General features: G+C 43.1%; 3 protein-coding genes across 3 annotated transcripts in view; 1 reads left to right on the forward strand and 2 right to left on the reverse strand.

The window, feature by feature from the left end:
• The window catches only part of TMED8 (transmembrane p24 trafficking protein family member 8), a 25,233-nt gene extending 24,246 nt beyond the window's left edge, over positions 1-987 (reverse strand). Inside the window, exon 1 of the mRNA XM_077323337.1 lies at positions 843-987. Coding sequence (XP_077179452.1) covers positions 843-963 — 121 coding nt within the window. The 5' untranslated portion in view covers positions 964-987. The remainder of the gene's footprint in view (positions 1-842) is intronic.
• On the forward strand, positions 848-5,222 carry SAMD15 (sterile alpha motif domain containing 15). The gene is made up of 3 exons (XM_077323339.1): positions 848-1,653; positions 2,744-2,842; positions 4,956-5,222. Exons 1-3 carry the CDS (start codon positions 1,291-1,293, stop codon positions 5,199-5,201), a joined length of 708 nt encoding a protein of 235 aa, XP_077179454.1. The 5' UTR covers positions 848-1,290; the 3' UTR covers positions 5,202-5,222.
• A 139-nt stretch (positions 5,223-5,361) lies between these two features.
• Positions 5,362-16,521, reverse strand: NOXRED1 (NADP dependent oxidoreductase domain containing 1). The gene is made up of 7 exons (XM_077323334.1): positions 15,652-16,521; positions 12,628-12,791; positions 10,560-10,750; positions 9,981-10,161; positions 9,349-9,503; positions 8,782-9,016; positions 5,362-7,019 (listed from the first exon to the last, which is right to left on the reverse strand). Exons 2-7 carry the CDS (start codon positions 12,783-12,785, stop codon positions 6,725-6,727), a joined length of 1,215 nt encoding a protein of 404 aa, XP_077179449.1. The 5' UTR covers positions 12,786-12,791; positions 15,652-16,521; the 3' UTR covers positions 5,362-6,724.
• Positions 16,522-16,542: the final 21 nt, after the last annotated feature.

The raw sequence follows: 16,542 nt of genomic DNA on the forward strand, positions 1-16,542 counted from the left end.
AGCAAGTTTCCATGGCAGAATGTGGATTTGAACCTAGCCTCCCAGATTCTAATCCAATACTAAACCCTGCATGACCCTGGTTCTTCAGTGCAGTGTAATAATTAGAGGGCTGAGATGCCAGTTCAAATTTGCCCTTGCCTAGACCTAGGTGACTTTCAGCCACTGATTTTCTCTTAGCCTAATCTACCTGCCAGGGTTGTTGTGAAGATGTAAACTGAATGAAGGAAAGACCTGATTTGATGACCTGAGCTCAGCAAAGCCAGGACTGAATGAATTTTTTTTTAATGGACAAATTGACGGCCCTTCCAAATCGTCCTTGAAAGGTGCCAGAAAGGGTGAAGATGCTGAACAAAAGTATACTATCTGCCCATCTAGCCACAAATAAGCTTTGACCAGCCCTCCAAAATTCTTGTCCTGAACACCTGCGGTATCAACCAACTTTGCACTCATCCTGGCAGGCAGCCCGGCCTTCTCTCAGGGCCACTGAGCAATACGCCCACCCAGATGACGCCCCCCCCCCATGCTGTCTCTTTCACTCAGGGATTTCCCTCATATTCTCAAAAGGTGACATGCTGGTATTTCCTAGCTGCTTCCCACGGCGTGAACAATGACGCGACAGGCAGAAATTCAACCGGGCAACCATCTCCTGTATCACAGCGCCGGGAAAGAGGAGGAACCTGCTGGATTTCCGCCTTACGGCCCCGTGTCGAAAGCTCTGCTAGAAAAGTGGGGGGGGGGGGACGGGGTGTCCGAGAGGAGAGTGGGGAGCGCCGCCACATATCCGCGGATGTGGCCCGAGGGAGAAGGGGGGCCAGGCAGCGGCGGCCCTTGGATAGCTGTACCTGAGGCAGGCGGCGGCGGGCCTGGGCAGCTGCCCTCTTCTCCCTCCGCCCCGCCGGCCAGCCCCGCGACGAGCCGGGGCTCCAAGTGGGAGGCAACGGCTGCGGCCAGCACGTCCGACATGGGCAGGCGGAGACGCCGAGCCGGGCGAAAAGAGCCGGAGAAAAGCGAAGGCCTTGCCGAGAGCAGGCCGAGAGTTCCCGGAAGGAGCCGAGTGGTGCTCGCCGCCTCCCCGACCCTCGCCTCAGCTACAGCCCCCGCCCCGAGCCGGCCGCGAGCGAGGACCGCTCCAGCTGCAGCAGAGTTTTCGAGCCGCTGGACGGGGAAAGGAAAGACGGCAACACTTCCCGGAAGTCCCGGTGCCCATGGCAACGGCTCCAAGAAGGACGCGTTGCCATAGCGCCGCCGCCGCCGCGGGATGCTCGGCCGCTTGGGCACCGACCCGGCAAGATGGACGAAAAGCCGGACGAAGCGGCGGTGGTGGAGGACGAAGACGACGCGGACGACGTGGACTACTACGACGAGGACGACGACGACGATGATGACGACGACGAGGAGGAGGAGGAGGAGGAAGTCGGCGCCCGGGTCTCCCGCCGAAAGCGCCCGCTGCGCTCCACCGAGGCTCGCGCGGAGCTCGCGCGGGACTCCACCGCCAGCTTCCCGCAGGAATCGGGAAGTTTTTCCGAAGAGGAAACTGAGGAAGAACTCGAAGGCCAGGCCTTGCCTCCGCCCGCGACGGGCCCAGCCTTTCTCACTTGGACCCCCGAGGAGGTGGCCGCTTGGGTGGCGCTGTTGGGCTTCCCCCAGTACAAGGTAAAACGCCACACGCGGCGCACCCATCGCCCGTGGGAGACGGAATGCAGCATGGAGGGAGGGATGCAAGGCCAAGATCGCCATATAGCTTTTAAAAATACTGGACATGCTGATTGCATTGGAAGGAGCCCCCCCCCCCTCCATGCCCAAATAGTATAATTCATTCTGCTTGAGTTTGGTAAGGTTGCCAGTGAATCCAGACACTTCAGTCTTTTCATTTAAATGCCCAGTTTTTTTTTTCAGTGTTCCCAGTCAATAGTGTCTGCTGTGGTGGGTTGCAGTGGGATAGGGTCCACTAAATCTGGCTTGCTCCTGGGTTATTGTTTTAATTCTGCAGCATGCCTGTTCCTTGGATAATTTAATGAATGTGTTTAATGGGTGTTTGCAGAGCATGTTGCTGTTGTTACATAAGCAAACTTTTAGCCTTCTAATGAAGTGATGGCAGGAAAACTTGAAGGCAGGAGGAGAAGAGGAAGACCCAACATGAGATAGAAACAACATGAGCCTTCTGTTTGCAAGACCTGAGTCAGGCTGCTGGGATTCTGATGCATTAACTTCAAACTTCATGTTAAACTGTAGTTGAAAAGGTCTGGATGAGTCTATGGATTGGAGTTGCTTAGTTATTGAGGGTGTTTATCATTATTGATGTTGTTGTAGAATGCCTTGAGCTGGTCTGGGGGAATGGTATATCAAATAAATATCAGTGCGGCTGGTGTTTTGTGGAGTGCGTAAAGCCAGATCCCTGAAATTTAAGATGTAACATGAGAGAAAAAGGAAGGTGGAAGCAAGAACTACTAAGGAAAGAATAGATTCCAGTGGGTAGCTGCATTGGTCTGAAGTAACACAGCAAAATTTGAGCCCTGTGGCACCTTTAAGACCAATAAAGATTTAGGCGTGAGCTTTCATGCGCATGCACACATCCTTAGACAATTGAACAAAAATCATAAAAGTACAGATATAAAGAGAAAGTAAATTAGCAGCAAATTTTCTTTTCTTGCATGTAACTACTTTTATTGCATGTAACTATCGGGGGGGTTGGTTTTATCAATTCTTAGCAACTGCTATATATTTCCCTTTTTGTATGTAACAGGAATGCTTTACTGAAAACTTTATCTCTGGACGTAAACTCATCCATGTAAACTGTTCAAATTTGCCACAGATTGGGATAACTGATTTTGATCATATGAAGGTGAGCACATGGAACACAGCTTTATCTTCAGTGTTAACAGTAAGGCTTTGGCTGTTGTTAGGTGCGTGCTACAAGTTCAGCCACAAACTGTATATACATTTGTGTAGATCAGATTTTTCATCAAGTTATTCCAATTTTATTAAATGTTGGATAATTTAATGCTAGCCTGTTTATTTTGGGGGGTCCGTAAAGGATTGCAATACAACCCTGTAACCTGGCATAATGCTGTCATTTTGCTTCCTGGGCAGCGGTGCTCCATAGCATAGGCACTTGCGGGTAACCATGTCCCTTCCCACAACTTTATGCTTGGATTTTGCATTATTTGTCTGCATCTTAACTATCAGGTTTCCTGTAACATAGCTCCTATCATCATCTGACATTTAAATTTTTCATTGCACAGTAGTTCAATATATTAGTTTTAAAAGTATGAACATATTCAAGCACAATTGTAAACATAATTGCTGTGGTCTATCACTATTGCAAAAGTTTATTAACTGTGGAATGACATTGCTTTGGCTTATATATCTATAATAAAACAGTGTGTGTCAGTCTCTGTCCCTCCATCTGCTTGCGGCAGGTGTGATTTGAGAAAATAAAGCAAAGAGCTTCAAAACTGGCCACCAGCTTCAGAGTGATCATGAAATATAAGGTGTTAAAATGAGGGCAATCACAGCATTCTGGCTCAGATGATCTCCAGGACTTTTCCCTGTGCTATTTGCAGTGGAAGTGATGGTTGTCTGTTTGCAGCAGGCATGACACATAAGCAAGTAGGCCTAGAAGTTTCAAAATTAGCCACAGGCTGCAGGCTGATTACAGGAGCTATAGTGCCAAAATTACTGTTATTGGGCATCAAATGGTCATACATCTGAATGACCAAAAACACCACTTGAGGGAAAGTATGTGGGTCCAACTTGTGGTTTCTTAGTAAGACTAAAGTTTAAATGCTATATTTTTTCAGAGGAATTTAAGGTAATTAAACCCAGTCTTCATAGTGAATTGCCAAATATCTCATAAGATTTTGAAATGGTTAAAAAAAGTTCATCCTCCTTGTTTACTAAATCATTATGGGGAGCAACTGATCTAATTTAATCAGCAAAGCTGCACAACTTGCATCCAAATCCCCACCTCTGCCATGAAGGCACAATGAGCAGCGTTGGGCCAGGTGTACCACAAGTAGTACAGAATGCCACATCCCATTTACCATAGGGAACTAGTAAAGACAAAACAAAAGGCCATTGGCATAATGAAGACTTAATAACATTGAAATCTTCCATTATTCTCTTGGTTTGCAGAATGTGTAAAATACAACTGCTTGAGAGGGGGGCTTGTTTAGGAAGGCAGTAAGATTAGAATTTTAATTGCTGTGAAAATTTAAAGCTGTTTCTCTCCACACCTGATTAGATTATTGCTTTATTTTATTGTTTTCTAATTACAAAAGCCAGTTTATTAGATATAATCAGACATGACCCAGTGCTTGCACAGGGGATACCTTTACCTTTTTACTCTTTTTATTTCCTTATTCTCTAAATCTGTCAACCAATTGTTTTTTTATTTTCACATATTATACTTGTCTTTATGCAGTGTTTATATAATCCTGTAATCTGCCTGAATCTTAATGAGAATGTCAGGCAACTAATTAATTTTTTCTCAACCCAACCCATCTCATGGGATTGTTGAGAGAACAAAATGGAAAAGGAAGAAACTTCCCTGAGCTCCTTAGAAGGAATGATGGAATAAAAATATGCTCTTTGTACTGGATAGCTTTCTGTCTCTTAAAGTTCTCACACACATGTGATATGCTTGTAAGGATAAAACACAAGCAGCCAGGGTAATGTTGAGAAACCACTGACATCTTTCTGATAAGAACTGACCATTCTGATTTTTATACTGTCAGAATACTTGATGTTGTATCATACAGCAGGGATCCTCAACCTGTGGTCCTCCAGATGTTCATGGACTACAGTTCCCACGAACATCTGGAGGATCACAGGTTGACTACCCCTGTCATACAGTACAAAGAAGACAAAAGGGGAATCCGAAACTGAAGAGAGCCCCCTCTTCTGTCTCATTTTAAACCGGATAAAGATTGTTTTCTTAACCTTTTTCATTGCAGGAAATTTCCTATCATGTGCGACAACTGCTGGATATACAGGAGCCTCTTTTTTCCAGAAGCATCGCTCTCCCTCAGAGAGATAACATGGGCTTATTTCTCGAACAAAAATCACGGACTGGAAAACGAAGTGATGCCCTTACCTATCCTAAGTTTATTCAAGATGCACAGTTACAGATGTATGAGCCACAATCTTCAATTTCAAGACCAATGCCAAGTCAAAATGTATTGTCATTTTCCTCAAAATAAGAACTGTGGTTGTGACCTTTACAGTTTTGTGAATCTCTTTGCTACCTCTGAGTGATGGGCCTTACTCAGTGAATATATTTGTTATTTAAAACATTTCCGTGCCACCTTTCCATCTAAATAGGGTTCCCAAGGCAGCCAACATCCAAACATTACAATATTTCAACATTAAAACAACATTTAGAATAAGGCACATATAAAATCATTCAGTAAAAACATAAATACACATAAGACCAAAATCAGGGAGGAAGGCCAATAACAGTAATTGGGGGTACGTCAAACAAAACAAAAACTCAGTAGCACCTTAAAGACTAACAAAATCTGTCAGCAGTGTCTCATGAAACTTCTTACCCAGCCAAAATATTTGTCTGGGTCCTATGTATCTAAGGGACTGCCTCTCCCCCTATACCCCCAGAAGCACATTAAGATAGTTTCAACTTACCTAGTTTACTATTACTTTTAGAAAGTATCCACATTAATATAACATGCTTAATTTTCTACACGAAACTGACATTTTGAATCAGACCCCTGGTCTGTCAGTATTGTCTACTCAGATGGGAGTGACTCGGATTTCAGGCTAAAGCCTTCCCCATCATTTAATACCTGAACCTTTCAGATGGAGATTCCTGGGATTTAATTTCCCCAAATTAATTCAGCAGGTGTCCTGAATAAGAGGTGGTTCTTTGAGGAAAATAGATTCACTTTATTCTTATCCTCATGGCTATTGCATCAAATCAGCGTCAGCACTAGGCTGAGCCAGCTGCTAACTTTGACCTTAAGTGGAAATACTTTGACAAGTAAACCAAACATGTATTCATTAGGAGAAAGCACTGTGGGCACACAGTCCAGATCTCCACCTGCAGGGTATTCCCATTAACTTATGTAAAAATTCCCTGCTTATTTTAGTGTGCACACAGAATATTCCTCAACTCCAAGAACAAAACAGGAAGACCAGATACTAGAAAGCAGAAACCCTGCAGTTCATGGGAAACAATGCTAAAATCCAAACTATTTATCTACAAGTATCACCTGAGGATTTCAGGATGTTTTCAAGAAAGCAGGAATATGATAATTCTGTGCAGTAAGCAGCACAGTTCCTATTATTCCCTCATGCTGAAATGAGAAACCTGATCATCATCAAGACTGCTTATGAATGTTTCAGTCTACTCAGAATTCTACTTGGGTCTGCTTCCAGGAAGTATTATATAGCTAGTTAAATCTTGCATTCACCTTCCAATTGTATTCAGAACTTAGTAAAGGTGGGTGAATATAGGTTTAGCTAGATTAAAAACTAATTCTCAAATCATTTTATTTTGGCATAGCATACTGAGTAACCACATCAATTTTTTTTAAAAAACCATGCATCTGATTTTTCCATGGCAAAATTTCCCTCATTATGAGTAACTAACCATTTGGATTATAGCAATACAAGTAATTATGATTGGTTACTAGTCAATATTGCCACTGTTCTTTCGAGTACTCAGTGGAAGCCTTTTCACCTCTAAACAGCTTGAATCTCAGAATAATTATGTTAGGTCTTCAGATTCACTGCTGGATGCCTCCTCTGCATTACTTGGACAAGTCCCATCTGTGCCAGGTGCTGTTAATTCCTGATTAGTGGTGGGCTGCAATAGCACAGCTGACAGAGGAATCTTCTTAGGTGTGACTATCATGTTTTCTTCATAATCTGCAGCCAACAGAGCTAGGGCATTGCAATAAAACAAAGCAATGTTATTCTGGAAAGATGCATCTGTTGCTAGAAGTTGGTTAAGGGGAGACTCCTTAAGCTGTACAGTTGTCAGGTCAAACCAGGGGAAGGCACTAGGAGAAAACAACAGGTTTCATTTATTGTTAATCATTATCCAATGTTCAACATTCAACATTTTTTCTACTGCTATCATTTTGCTATAACAGATATTCTGAATTGGGCTGTTCAATCCTTCCAGTACTATGGATAGACGCAAAAGCTGGGCCCTGAAGAAAGTGGGCAGGAAGAAAATCTATCCATGTGAAATGTGTTGGATAAGAGTTTTAAAAATAGCATATATTTAAAAAAGAAATGTACAAGGGCTCTGGGTCAAATATATTGGTTGTTCCTGGCCCTAGAGAAGCGCCCCCAGCCTCAACCAGGGCCAGGGCTTTTTTGGTCCTTGCCCTCACCTGGGGGAATGAGCTCCCGGGTGAGCTGCAGGCCCTGCGGGATTTATCAGCTGTCCCCAGGGCCTGTAAAACTGAGCTCTTCCGCCAGGTTTATGGTTGAGGCTGGGGAATGTGAGGTAGAGCGTTGCCCCCCCCAGAGGGGGCTGAAGTATACATCACCTTCCCCATTCTCTATCACCTTGGTAGGTGGGAGTAGATTGTGATTGGCTGCTGCCATGTTATGTTATGATTTTTAATGTCTTTTAATGCGGTTTTAATTGGGGTTTTTAAGACAACTGTCACCCACCACGAGCGTACCCAGGGGGTGGCGGAAAATAAATATAATAATAATAATAATAATAATAATAATAATAATAATAAATCAAGTTTGCACCCCATAGATAACTCCAACTGCACATAATATCTCCATGGCACTGCTGTATATATTTTGTGGCTTTGGGAATGGTATGGAAAACACCCACATTCTAGGTTGCTTTCAGTTATTAGGACTCCCCCTCATGTAGTTACCACCAGGCAGAAATTTTTACAGCGGCTTGACAGCTAAATTTACTAAAGAGTCTTTGGTGAGATAGAATCATAGAATCATAGAGTTGGAAGGGGGAGCTCACCACCACCTTAGGCAGCCTATTCCACTGCTGAACTACTCTGACTGAAAACTTTTTCCTGATATCTAGCCTATATCGTTGTACTTGTAGTTTAAACCCATTACTGCATGTCCTTTCCTCTTAGTGATTATTAGAAAAGGACTTGAGAATAAAATAGTCAGTATTGTAATGCCCCTGTATAGATCTATTGTGTGGCCTCATCTGCTATATTGCTATATTGCATACAATTCTGGCCACTGTTATCTCAAAAAGGACATTGCAGAGCTGGAAAAAGTACAGAGGGTTGGAGCACCTTCCCTATGAGGAAAGGCTGAAGCATCCAGGACTTTTCAGTTTAGAAAAGAGACAATGGGAGGAAGGCATGATAGAAGGTTAGAAAATTATACATGGGGTTGAGAGAGCTGACAAAGATAAATTTTTCTCCCAAAATACTAGAAGTTGATGGCATGTAATAAAATTGATGGGCAGTAGGTTCAAGACAGACATAAGGGAATACTTCTTTACACAGGGGTTAATTAAAATGTGGCCATAGGAATAAACAGCTTTAAAAGGGGGATTATATACATATACATGGAGGATGTGTATCAATGATGCTAGCTATGATGACTGTGGGGAACCACCATACGCAGGGTGCTGAATACCAGAGTCAGGAGCCACACCAGGAGAATGGCCTCGGCCTCTATGCCCTGTTATTGGCTGTCCAGAGGAACTAACTAGCCACTGTGTGAGACAAGATGCTGGACTGGATGGACCACTGGTCTGATCCAGCAGGACTCTTCTTCTATTCTTACAATTATATCCAGTTTAAGTCTCCTTACTCATCAGGTTTCAGGGAGGAAGCAAAGGCCTCGCTGATAAAGCTTTCACAAACAAACAGTGGTGATGTTGGTGGTGATGGTTTCTGGTCCTCAGAAGAGGTGGTGACATCCACAGGAAAACAAACTTCATTGAGTAACTTCAGGGCCTTTGTATAGGGTAAATTCTGGCACGTGTAACTGTTTAGAGCGGCATAGAAAACAGCCTCCAGCCACTTGGGCTTCACAGCAATTGCCCCTGGAAAATAATCAAGAGGGAAGTCCTACATTAGATTTTAATGCCAACTGCTGCTCCTTCTGATTTGCACCTCTCTGCTGGAATTTCAGTCACAACTTCATGGGACTGTCTAAAGTACAGTAATCAATGTCCAATACCTCCATTTTGCTTGCTCCCCTGGATTGCTTCTCTGCTACATACCCTTTCACCCTAATGGGTTTATTTTTCACTCGCAGGACCTTTTACACTGGAATATCTAAAAACAAGGCACTTGTACACAAACACAAACACAGACATACACGTACGCCTGCCTGAGCCAAACCAAACTCAAGCATAGTTGAAAGGGAAAGTACCCGTAGGGCCAAGGGGACATGTAGCCTTCACAACATCTGGGTCTTTGAGCGCTTCCACAACTGTCCTGCTCATCTCCCACAAAGTCAGGGGGCTGCTGTCTGTGAAGGTGTAATGTGGCCTCAAGATAGCATTGGAGGAAAAGAGTTGCTTCAGTCTGAAAACAAGCAAGAACCAGGTTGATGGCAATCACAAGCAAGCATGCAGAAGCGTTATGGAATATATCTATAGAATAACCATTAGAATGTTTCCATAGATCTAACCCTTTGGACAGTCATCAGTCACATGTATACTATCTGAGGAACTAGCAACAACTTAAGAGCTACATCCTTCCAACGCCTTGACCCCAATGCACTGAGAAGGGTGTAACTCCTTTAGGATGGCACTATAAGGGCACTTTCCCAGCAAAAGCCACAGGGAAGGAAACAGGTCTGCCTCAGTTATCATTGACAGTTAGGCTGCATTCAGATGTTTCAAATGCAAATTAAACTTCAACTGAACAACACTGCTGTCCACTGCTGAACTGGCTTTTGCCTCTTGCTCCTTTCACTTTCTCCTCCTCCAACATGAACTTCTCTTGCTTAATCAAGGGCCAATTTATCAAGCTTATTCAGATATCTTGATTATGTCATACCTGGGCAGAGGGATCGCTGTGACCAGGCTGTATATAATAGAAGATGGTTTGAGTTCCTTGTGAACTTCTGAGCAGATGTGTGGGAGTTGGGATGGGAGGCAGCAGAGAAACACAATATCTGCCCAACCCACCAGTTTCCTGTTGTTGTAAAAACAGTTGACTCCTAGTACCTGAAATTCTACTAGGAAAGAACAAATGAGAAAGAAGATAATCCTCTCCACCACGCTTCATCTGTTTGGACTAGCCCAAAGATTCAGAGTGAGTGACAATATACTAATTATTTTATGCTATCCCTTTCTGTGTTGGCAATGCAAAGACTAATCTGAATACATCTCCTATAGCTTTCAGAAGATATGCAAAATTGGGCTCTGAGGAGAATTGTATTCAAGAGTTTATGCATGTGTGTGTACACATGGTAACACATACTAGGATGTGATTTAGTGATGTCACTAAATTTTATCTCAAATCTACTGGTATGAAAAAAATGGTTAAGTGAAGCCATTCAATGAGACCACACATGGGAGAAATATATGTTGGGAGTACAGATGACTCTAACTTCTGTCAAGCATAGATTCTTACACAGGATCTCTGGCCGCCTGGTGGAGATCTGGATATTCTTTCCTGGGAAGCCACCCAGTTCTAGGAGCACTCTGGCCAGCTGTTTCCCAATGTGCCCTCCCCCAATGAGCCCGATCTTTAGGCTTCGAAGACTCGTTTCCTGGGGTTCCTTGGAATAAAGTGGCACATTCTCGTGAGCCTGTTTTTTCTGCCTGAGGAAGGACACAAAAGCAGAATTGTAATATAGTAATTTACAAGAAGGATCATGTCCTGCACTTCTTATGAGGAAGCCTGCTGTAGGAAAGACAATTAAATGGAAGTGCTGGCCTTTCTTTTCCTTTCCCCTCTGCTCTTATAATCTATTGTGTCTTACCATCGGCTTTTGTAAATAGTATGGATTTAAATTTATATCTGTGTTATTATTTATTGTACATTTATAAAGACTATTTTAATTGATATTTTATTTTAGAAGCCACCTTCCAAACCATTGGTTGAGAAGCAAAGTATGTATTCTTCCATTTTACTTTCACAGCGACCCCCATTTCATCCTGCATTAGGTTTATTATTTATTTATTTGTTTATTCATTAGTTCGATTTATTTCTTGGCACTCCCGGCAAGCTGACTCGTGGCGAGTTACAATATCAATCCATACACAATAATCCCCCACTGAAATAACATTAATACAAACACATAAAATACAACATGGCGGTAAAACTCATCCCTCCCCAACGCAACCACCAAGACGGGTGGTGTGAAAGTGCTGTAACTGATCGCCACCAAGATTTTCAAAGTGGTCAAATCTACTTCTTAAGGCTTGTGTAATCTACTTTGCTGTTGTCAGTCAGGAGTGTTTCACCCTCACTCTGGATGCTTTGGAACATCCCCCATTCCCTCTTTTATATAATATCACACCCAGTAGTTGTACGCTTCATTCAAATTAAGAAGTGAACTATGACTGAATGCTATTTTGTTTGTCCTTAAGGGATTGCTTATAGTAATAATTTAACAACCATGTGAGAGAGGTTAGGCTGAGAGACTCTGGCCCAAGGTCACTTAGAATCATAGAATCATAGAGTTGGAAGGGGCCATACAGGCCATCTAGTCCAACCCCCTGCTCAACGCAGGATCAGCCTAAAGCATCCAAGAAAAGTGTGTATCCAACCTTTGCTTGAAGACTTCCAGTGAGGGGGAGCTCACCACCTCCTTAGGCAGCCTATTCCACTGCTGAACTACTCTGACTGTGAACATTTTTTTCCTGATATCTAGCCTATATCGTTGTACTTGTAGTTTAAACCCATTACTGCATGTCCTCTCCTCTGCAGCCACAGAAACAGCATCCTGCCCTCCTCCAAGTGACAACCTTTGAAATACTTAAAGAGGGCTATCATGTCCCTCTCAACCTCCATGGTAAGTTTCATGGCAAGGTGGGGATTTTATTCTGGGGCACCCAGATCTTAATCCAGCACTATAACCACTACCCCAGGTTGGTGATTAGTACATGAAAGGCTACCGTAGAGAAAGCAAGGCAGAGAGCAGTTCCCCTGGAGAAAATGGATGCTTTGGAGGGTGGACTTAGGAGGGCACTGTGCCCCACTGAGGTTCTATCCAAAATCCTCTGGAGTTTTCCAACATGGATCAGGCAATCCTACCACCAAACCCCCTGCCGGTGGCTGGTGGGGAGGGGCTGGAACCCTACCTCCACCCCCATCCCCATGTCCATAACTAACAATACAAAACAGAGTTCTTAGGAGGAGCAGAGATAAAGTGGTAGGAACATTTGAAGATGAAAATAAAGTTTTATGCTTTGCCTTGGCAGACCGCACACTGAGAGAAGGGAAAGGAAATGTCTTCTAATCCTCTTGACAAAATGTATTAAAGGTCATCCAAAGGCAACATCAGTGACACTTTGAAATCCTCTCTTGGCTGAATTTCAACAAAACAGTTAACATGTCAGTTTGTAACATCCTGCACTTCAGAATCTTTTGTGGTGGCAAAAGTCCTACAGGTCAGATTGTAATCTGCCCATCAGCAGCTCTAATCACGATTAAGAAAATTTAAGATTAAAAAAATGGCTGTTTCCTGCCTTACTTGGTGGCATCGATCAGCTGGCAGAAGAAGACTGCATGGGCACATGCATTCACGGTCAACCCTTTGGCAGACTTTCTCAAATACAGGAAGCGCTCCTCAGTCGTCTCTACTCCATAATCAGGTTGAAAGGACTCCAAATTCATCATAAGATCAGCCATCTTGAACTTGAACAAAAAATCATGGTTACCCAGTTTGGTTCACTGAGCTGAATAGAGATTTTGAAGCTAGGGTCTCTTCGATTCTAGCCCACCCTCCTAATCAATGCACCTTGATTTTTTTCTATCACAAAAACAAAAATTTGATTGTTCTATTTTCCACCTTCATTTCACACAATAATGGGAGCTAAGCTACCTGTGTGGCACTGCAATCCAAATGACCAGTAAACCAGGTTCATTTAGTCATCGTAGAGGAAAATTACAATTTGGAATTAGGTCTATATTTTTTGTTCCATTACTATAGATATATCAGGAATGTTAAAAGAATCAAATTTCTATGCAATTCTAAATAATTTAAATGTTAACAACCAAACTTCAGCTGCAGTTCTGGTTCCTCTGTAACTCAAACCACACCTCTCCAAACATTAGATATTATGTTTATCCAAACATTATATTAGTATAAATATTTATATGTACAATAGCAATATAAACAAGTAGGCTTTCAGTAGTTAACAAACCTCTGTATACATTTTCTTACCTGACTTCTTTGGATTATTGGAACTTTTGGTTTTTGTGAATTTGCACAATGATTTTAGGCCTAACAGCACTGTGTGTTCCTCTTGAAGCAGGGTTTCCAGGTTAAAAAGTGTAATTAGACTAATGTTATCATTTTCCATATAGTCTGGGCCCTTCAACCTGGGTTCAAGTCCCATTTCTACTGTATTCTCATTTTATGGCCTAGGCAAGTAATTCTGTCTCTGGCTCAACTCCCATCTATCAGTTTTAGTCCAACAGGTTCGATAACTTGGTGTCCCTAACAGTCCAAATAATAAGAAGAAAAAGAGTTGGTTCTTATATGCCGCTTTTATCTCCCCGAAGAAATCTCAAAGCCTCCCCTTTCCTCTCCACGCAACAGACACCCTGTGAGGTGGGTGAGGCTGAGAGAGCCCTGATATCACCGCTCGGTCTGAACAGCTTTATCAGTGCCATGGCAAGCCCAAGGTCACCGAGATGGCTGCATGTCGGAGAGCACAGAATCAAACCCAGCTCGCCAGATTAGAAGTCCACACTCCTAACCACTACACCAAACTTACACCAAGGATAAGAAACTGTGGGACCACAGAAATAGATTTAGTAAAATTGTTTTATAAGCTTTAATAATACCAGGAGGCTTGACCAGAGTTTCATAGAGGCCCCAGATGATGTCTCCATATGCCTGGCAGTAGTAAAGTATTTTTGCATATCAGCATCAAATTTACAGTCAGGCTGAACACCTTCCTCTCCAATGTAACTCCAATGTAACTGCTGAGACCATAAGGATAGATTCAAGTGGGTAGCCATGTTGGTCAGAAGTAGCACAACAAAATCAGAGTCCAATAGCACCTTTGAGACCAACAAAGATTTATTCAAGGCGTGAACTTTGAAGAGTGCTTGCACTCAAAAGCTCACACCTTGAATAAATCTTTGTTGGTCTTAAAGGTGCTATCGGACTCTGATTTTGTTGTGCTGAGACAATTAAAATGAGAAGCAGATCAAGGGAAAGAATTCTGGCAAATCCTCTGTTGCTATTCACACTAAGCCAAGAACCTGAGGGTCGAGCAAATTAACAAATTAAAAGGATCAAATTACAACTATTTATGACCTATTGTGCAAAATGAGAATTAAAAACTACACACAAGACTATCATTAAAATTTAAATTCAAGTTTATAGTAATCAAGATGTTGCACATCCAACTACAATGGGTTACATTACCAATGCGTTTCAACCCTGAGAGCCTTCTTCAGGCCCATTATGCACGGCCGCCGAAACGTCAATTTCGGGTCACATGGAAAACGAGGAGGGGGAAGAAGCAAAGCAAACCGCTTATGCACGGGACGGGACACAACGGCGGCAAAACCCAAAGTAATCTATTATGCACGTGGTGACCCTGGCGCCGCTTCTGGTTGCGCCCCGTTCACCTGGAAACTGTGCTTTCTTCTGCGTTTCGTTAACGCGGCTTTTTCGGCAGCATGCACCGAATCTGCGGCTGGTTGCAGCTGGCACTGTGCGTTATCGGTGATTTTAGTCGCCGCCATTCCACCCCGAATGCGCGCTATTCCCCCCGTGCATAATGGGCCTCAGTGGTCATAATTATGTTACAAACACATAAAGTATAACGATTCCAACATAAAATACCTTTTTAAGACCAGGGAGGTAGTATGTGAGTCACAAAAATGAAGCCCCAAATAATGACTGTAAACCATCTGTGCCATAAATAAAACGGAAAAGGGGTGAAGAGTTGGGACTCATCACCTATCCAATTGGCCATTCATCCAGCTAACAGCCAATCAGGTAGGCTGTCCCACCCCTGGCCGTATCCCTCTCCAGTGACAGCCTGCTCCTCTCAACTGACTGTGAGAGGTAAAGTAGCCAACGAATGTGAACTGGGAGTAGGGGGAGGGCCTGGGTTCAGAGCCAGGGATCAGGTCCTGGGAGGGAAGCAAGGCGAGCGCTGGCCTTGCCGGTGTATAGGGGGGGCAGGGAAAGCTGCGACCCCTGCCAGTGCTCCCCTGCTCCCCAAAAAGGCCTGCCATGGCCTCTCCAGGCCTTGGCGGGTCTCCTTGGGTCGGGGGGAGAGAAGGCTAGCATCCGTTGTGTTTTAAACTACAATGGGCTTTTTTGCTAGTTTCTCATACATTAAAGATCTCACGTACATCAAGCAGTTAAAAATACAGCTCATTAAACATTAGCTGCCAACCAAGACCTGAGAATTTCCACAAAGAGGGAAATTATACTTGAATGCAGCAACCAGGCCCTGTCCCTATCCTCACTGATGAGCAGAGGGGCAAGCTTTCCAAAACCAGCCACACTAAAAGAAAAATTTCTCACCCAGTTTTGAGATCTGACACTTGCTGGAAATGTTGAGCAGCTCCTGTGCACCAAGACTGCTTTCTTTCTGTAAGCTTCCTATTCCAAATCAACTGCCATTCTGGCTGGCAGCCATCATCACACTCCAACCAAATGCTGTTGCCATGACAAATGCTTAGTTACCAAGCATGTCTCTAGAACCTTCAGGTGTTTGCTTTTATTGACTTTGTATTCATATTCTGTAAGGGACAGAAAAGCATCTCCAGCCTGCCAGAGAATCTGAGAAAGTTAACATCTAAAGCAGCTCTAAAATGTACAAATTAGTTTATATTGCCATGAATTAATGATGTTAGGCCCTCTGTTCCGATCTGCTTTGGACATTTAGAAATGAGAATGCTGTATTCAGTCAGGGTATGTAAACGCCACTAAAAAGGTTGATTTCTCTTTTCAGTATCTGGTTATACCTCCAGTGAAAAATCTAATTTGAATTGTGGATTAAAAATAGTTGTTTTTTTAGACTAAGTAAAAATCAATCCACAGTTGTCACTGGTATCCCTTGAGGCTTGAGCTTCTGTCACAACAGGAACATTTTAAGCTCCTGTCACAACAGGAACATTCACTTTTTAATACACTTTCCACAAGCAAAAACAGAAAAAAGGTTGCAGTTACCTACCATTGTAGTCCTCAAAGCCATTCACTGCTAAAAAGTTTGAAGGACATATGTGGCAATAATCTGGCCTAGCTGCTTTGAGGATCACAGTAAGGCTTGCCTTCATAAATACATCCTCCTGATGGTCAGATGGAACATGTGAAACCAAGTCTCCAAATTTATCAGTCTGCCCTTTCAGGCATGTACTTAAAAAAAAAAAGGTACATATGGATGAGCACAAATGTAAGTCCGTCCATGCAATT

The sequence above is a fragment of the Paroedura picta genome, chromosome 2 (genome assembly GCF_049243985.1).
Source record: "Paroedura picta isolate Pp20150507F chromosome 2, Ppicta_v3.0, whole genome shotgun sequence".
In the NCBI taxonomy this organism is placed as follows: domain Eukaryota; kingdom Metazoa; phylum Chordata; class Lepidosauria; order Squamata; family Gekkonidae; genus Paroedura; species Paroedura picta.

Coding starts and splice junctions, on each gene's coding strand:
- NOXRED1 (XM_077323334.1), bottom strand. CDS start 12,785: ATGGCTGATCTTATGATGAATTTGGAGTCCTTTCAACCTGATTATGGA. Junction 10,751..12,627: donor CAGCTGATCGATGCCACCAA/GTAAGGCAGGAA, acceptor GTCCTTCCTCAG/GCAGAAAAAACAGGCTCACG. Junction 10,162..10,559: donor CAGGCGGCCAGAGATCCTGT/GTAAGAATCTAT, acceptor GTTCTTTCCTAG/TAGAATTTCAGGTACTAGGA.
- SAMD15 (XM_077323339.1), top strand. CDS start 1,291: ATGGACGAAAAGCCGGACGAAGCGGCGGTGGTGGAGGACGAAGACGAC. Junction 1,654..2,743: donor TGGGCTTCCCCCAGTACAAG/GTAAAACGCCAC, acceptor TGTATGTAACAG/GAATGCTTTACTGAAAACTT. Junction 2,843..4,955: donor CTGATTTTGATCATATGAAG/GTGAGCACATGG, acceptor TTTTCATTGCAG/GAAATTTCCTATCATGTGCG.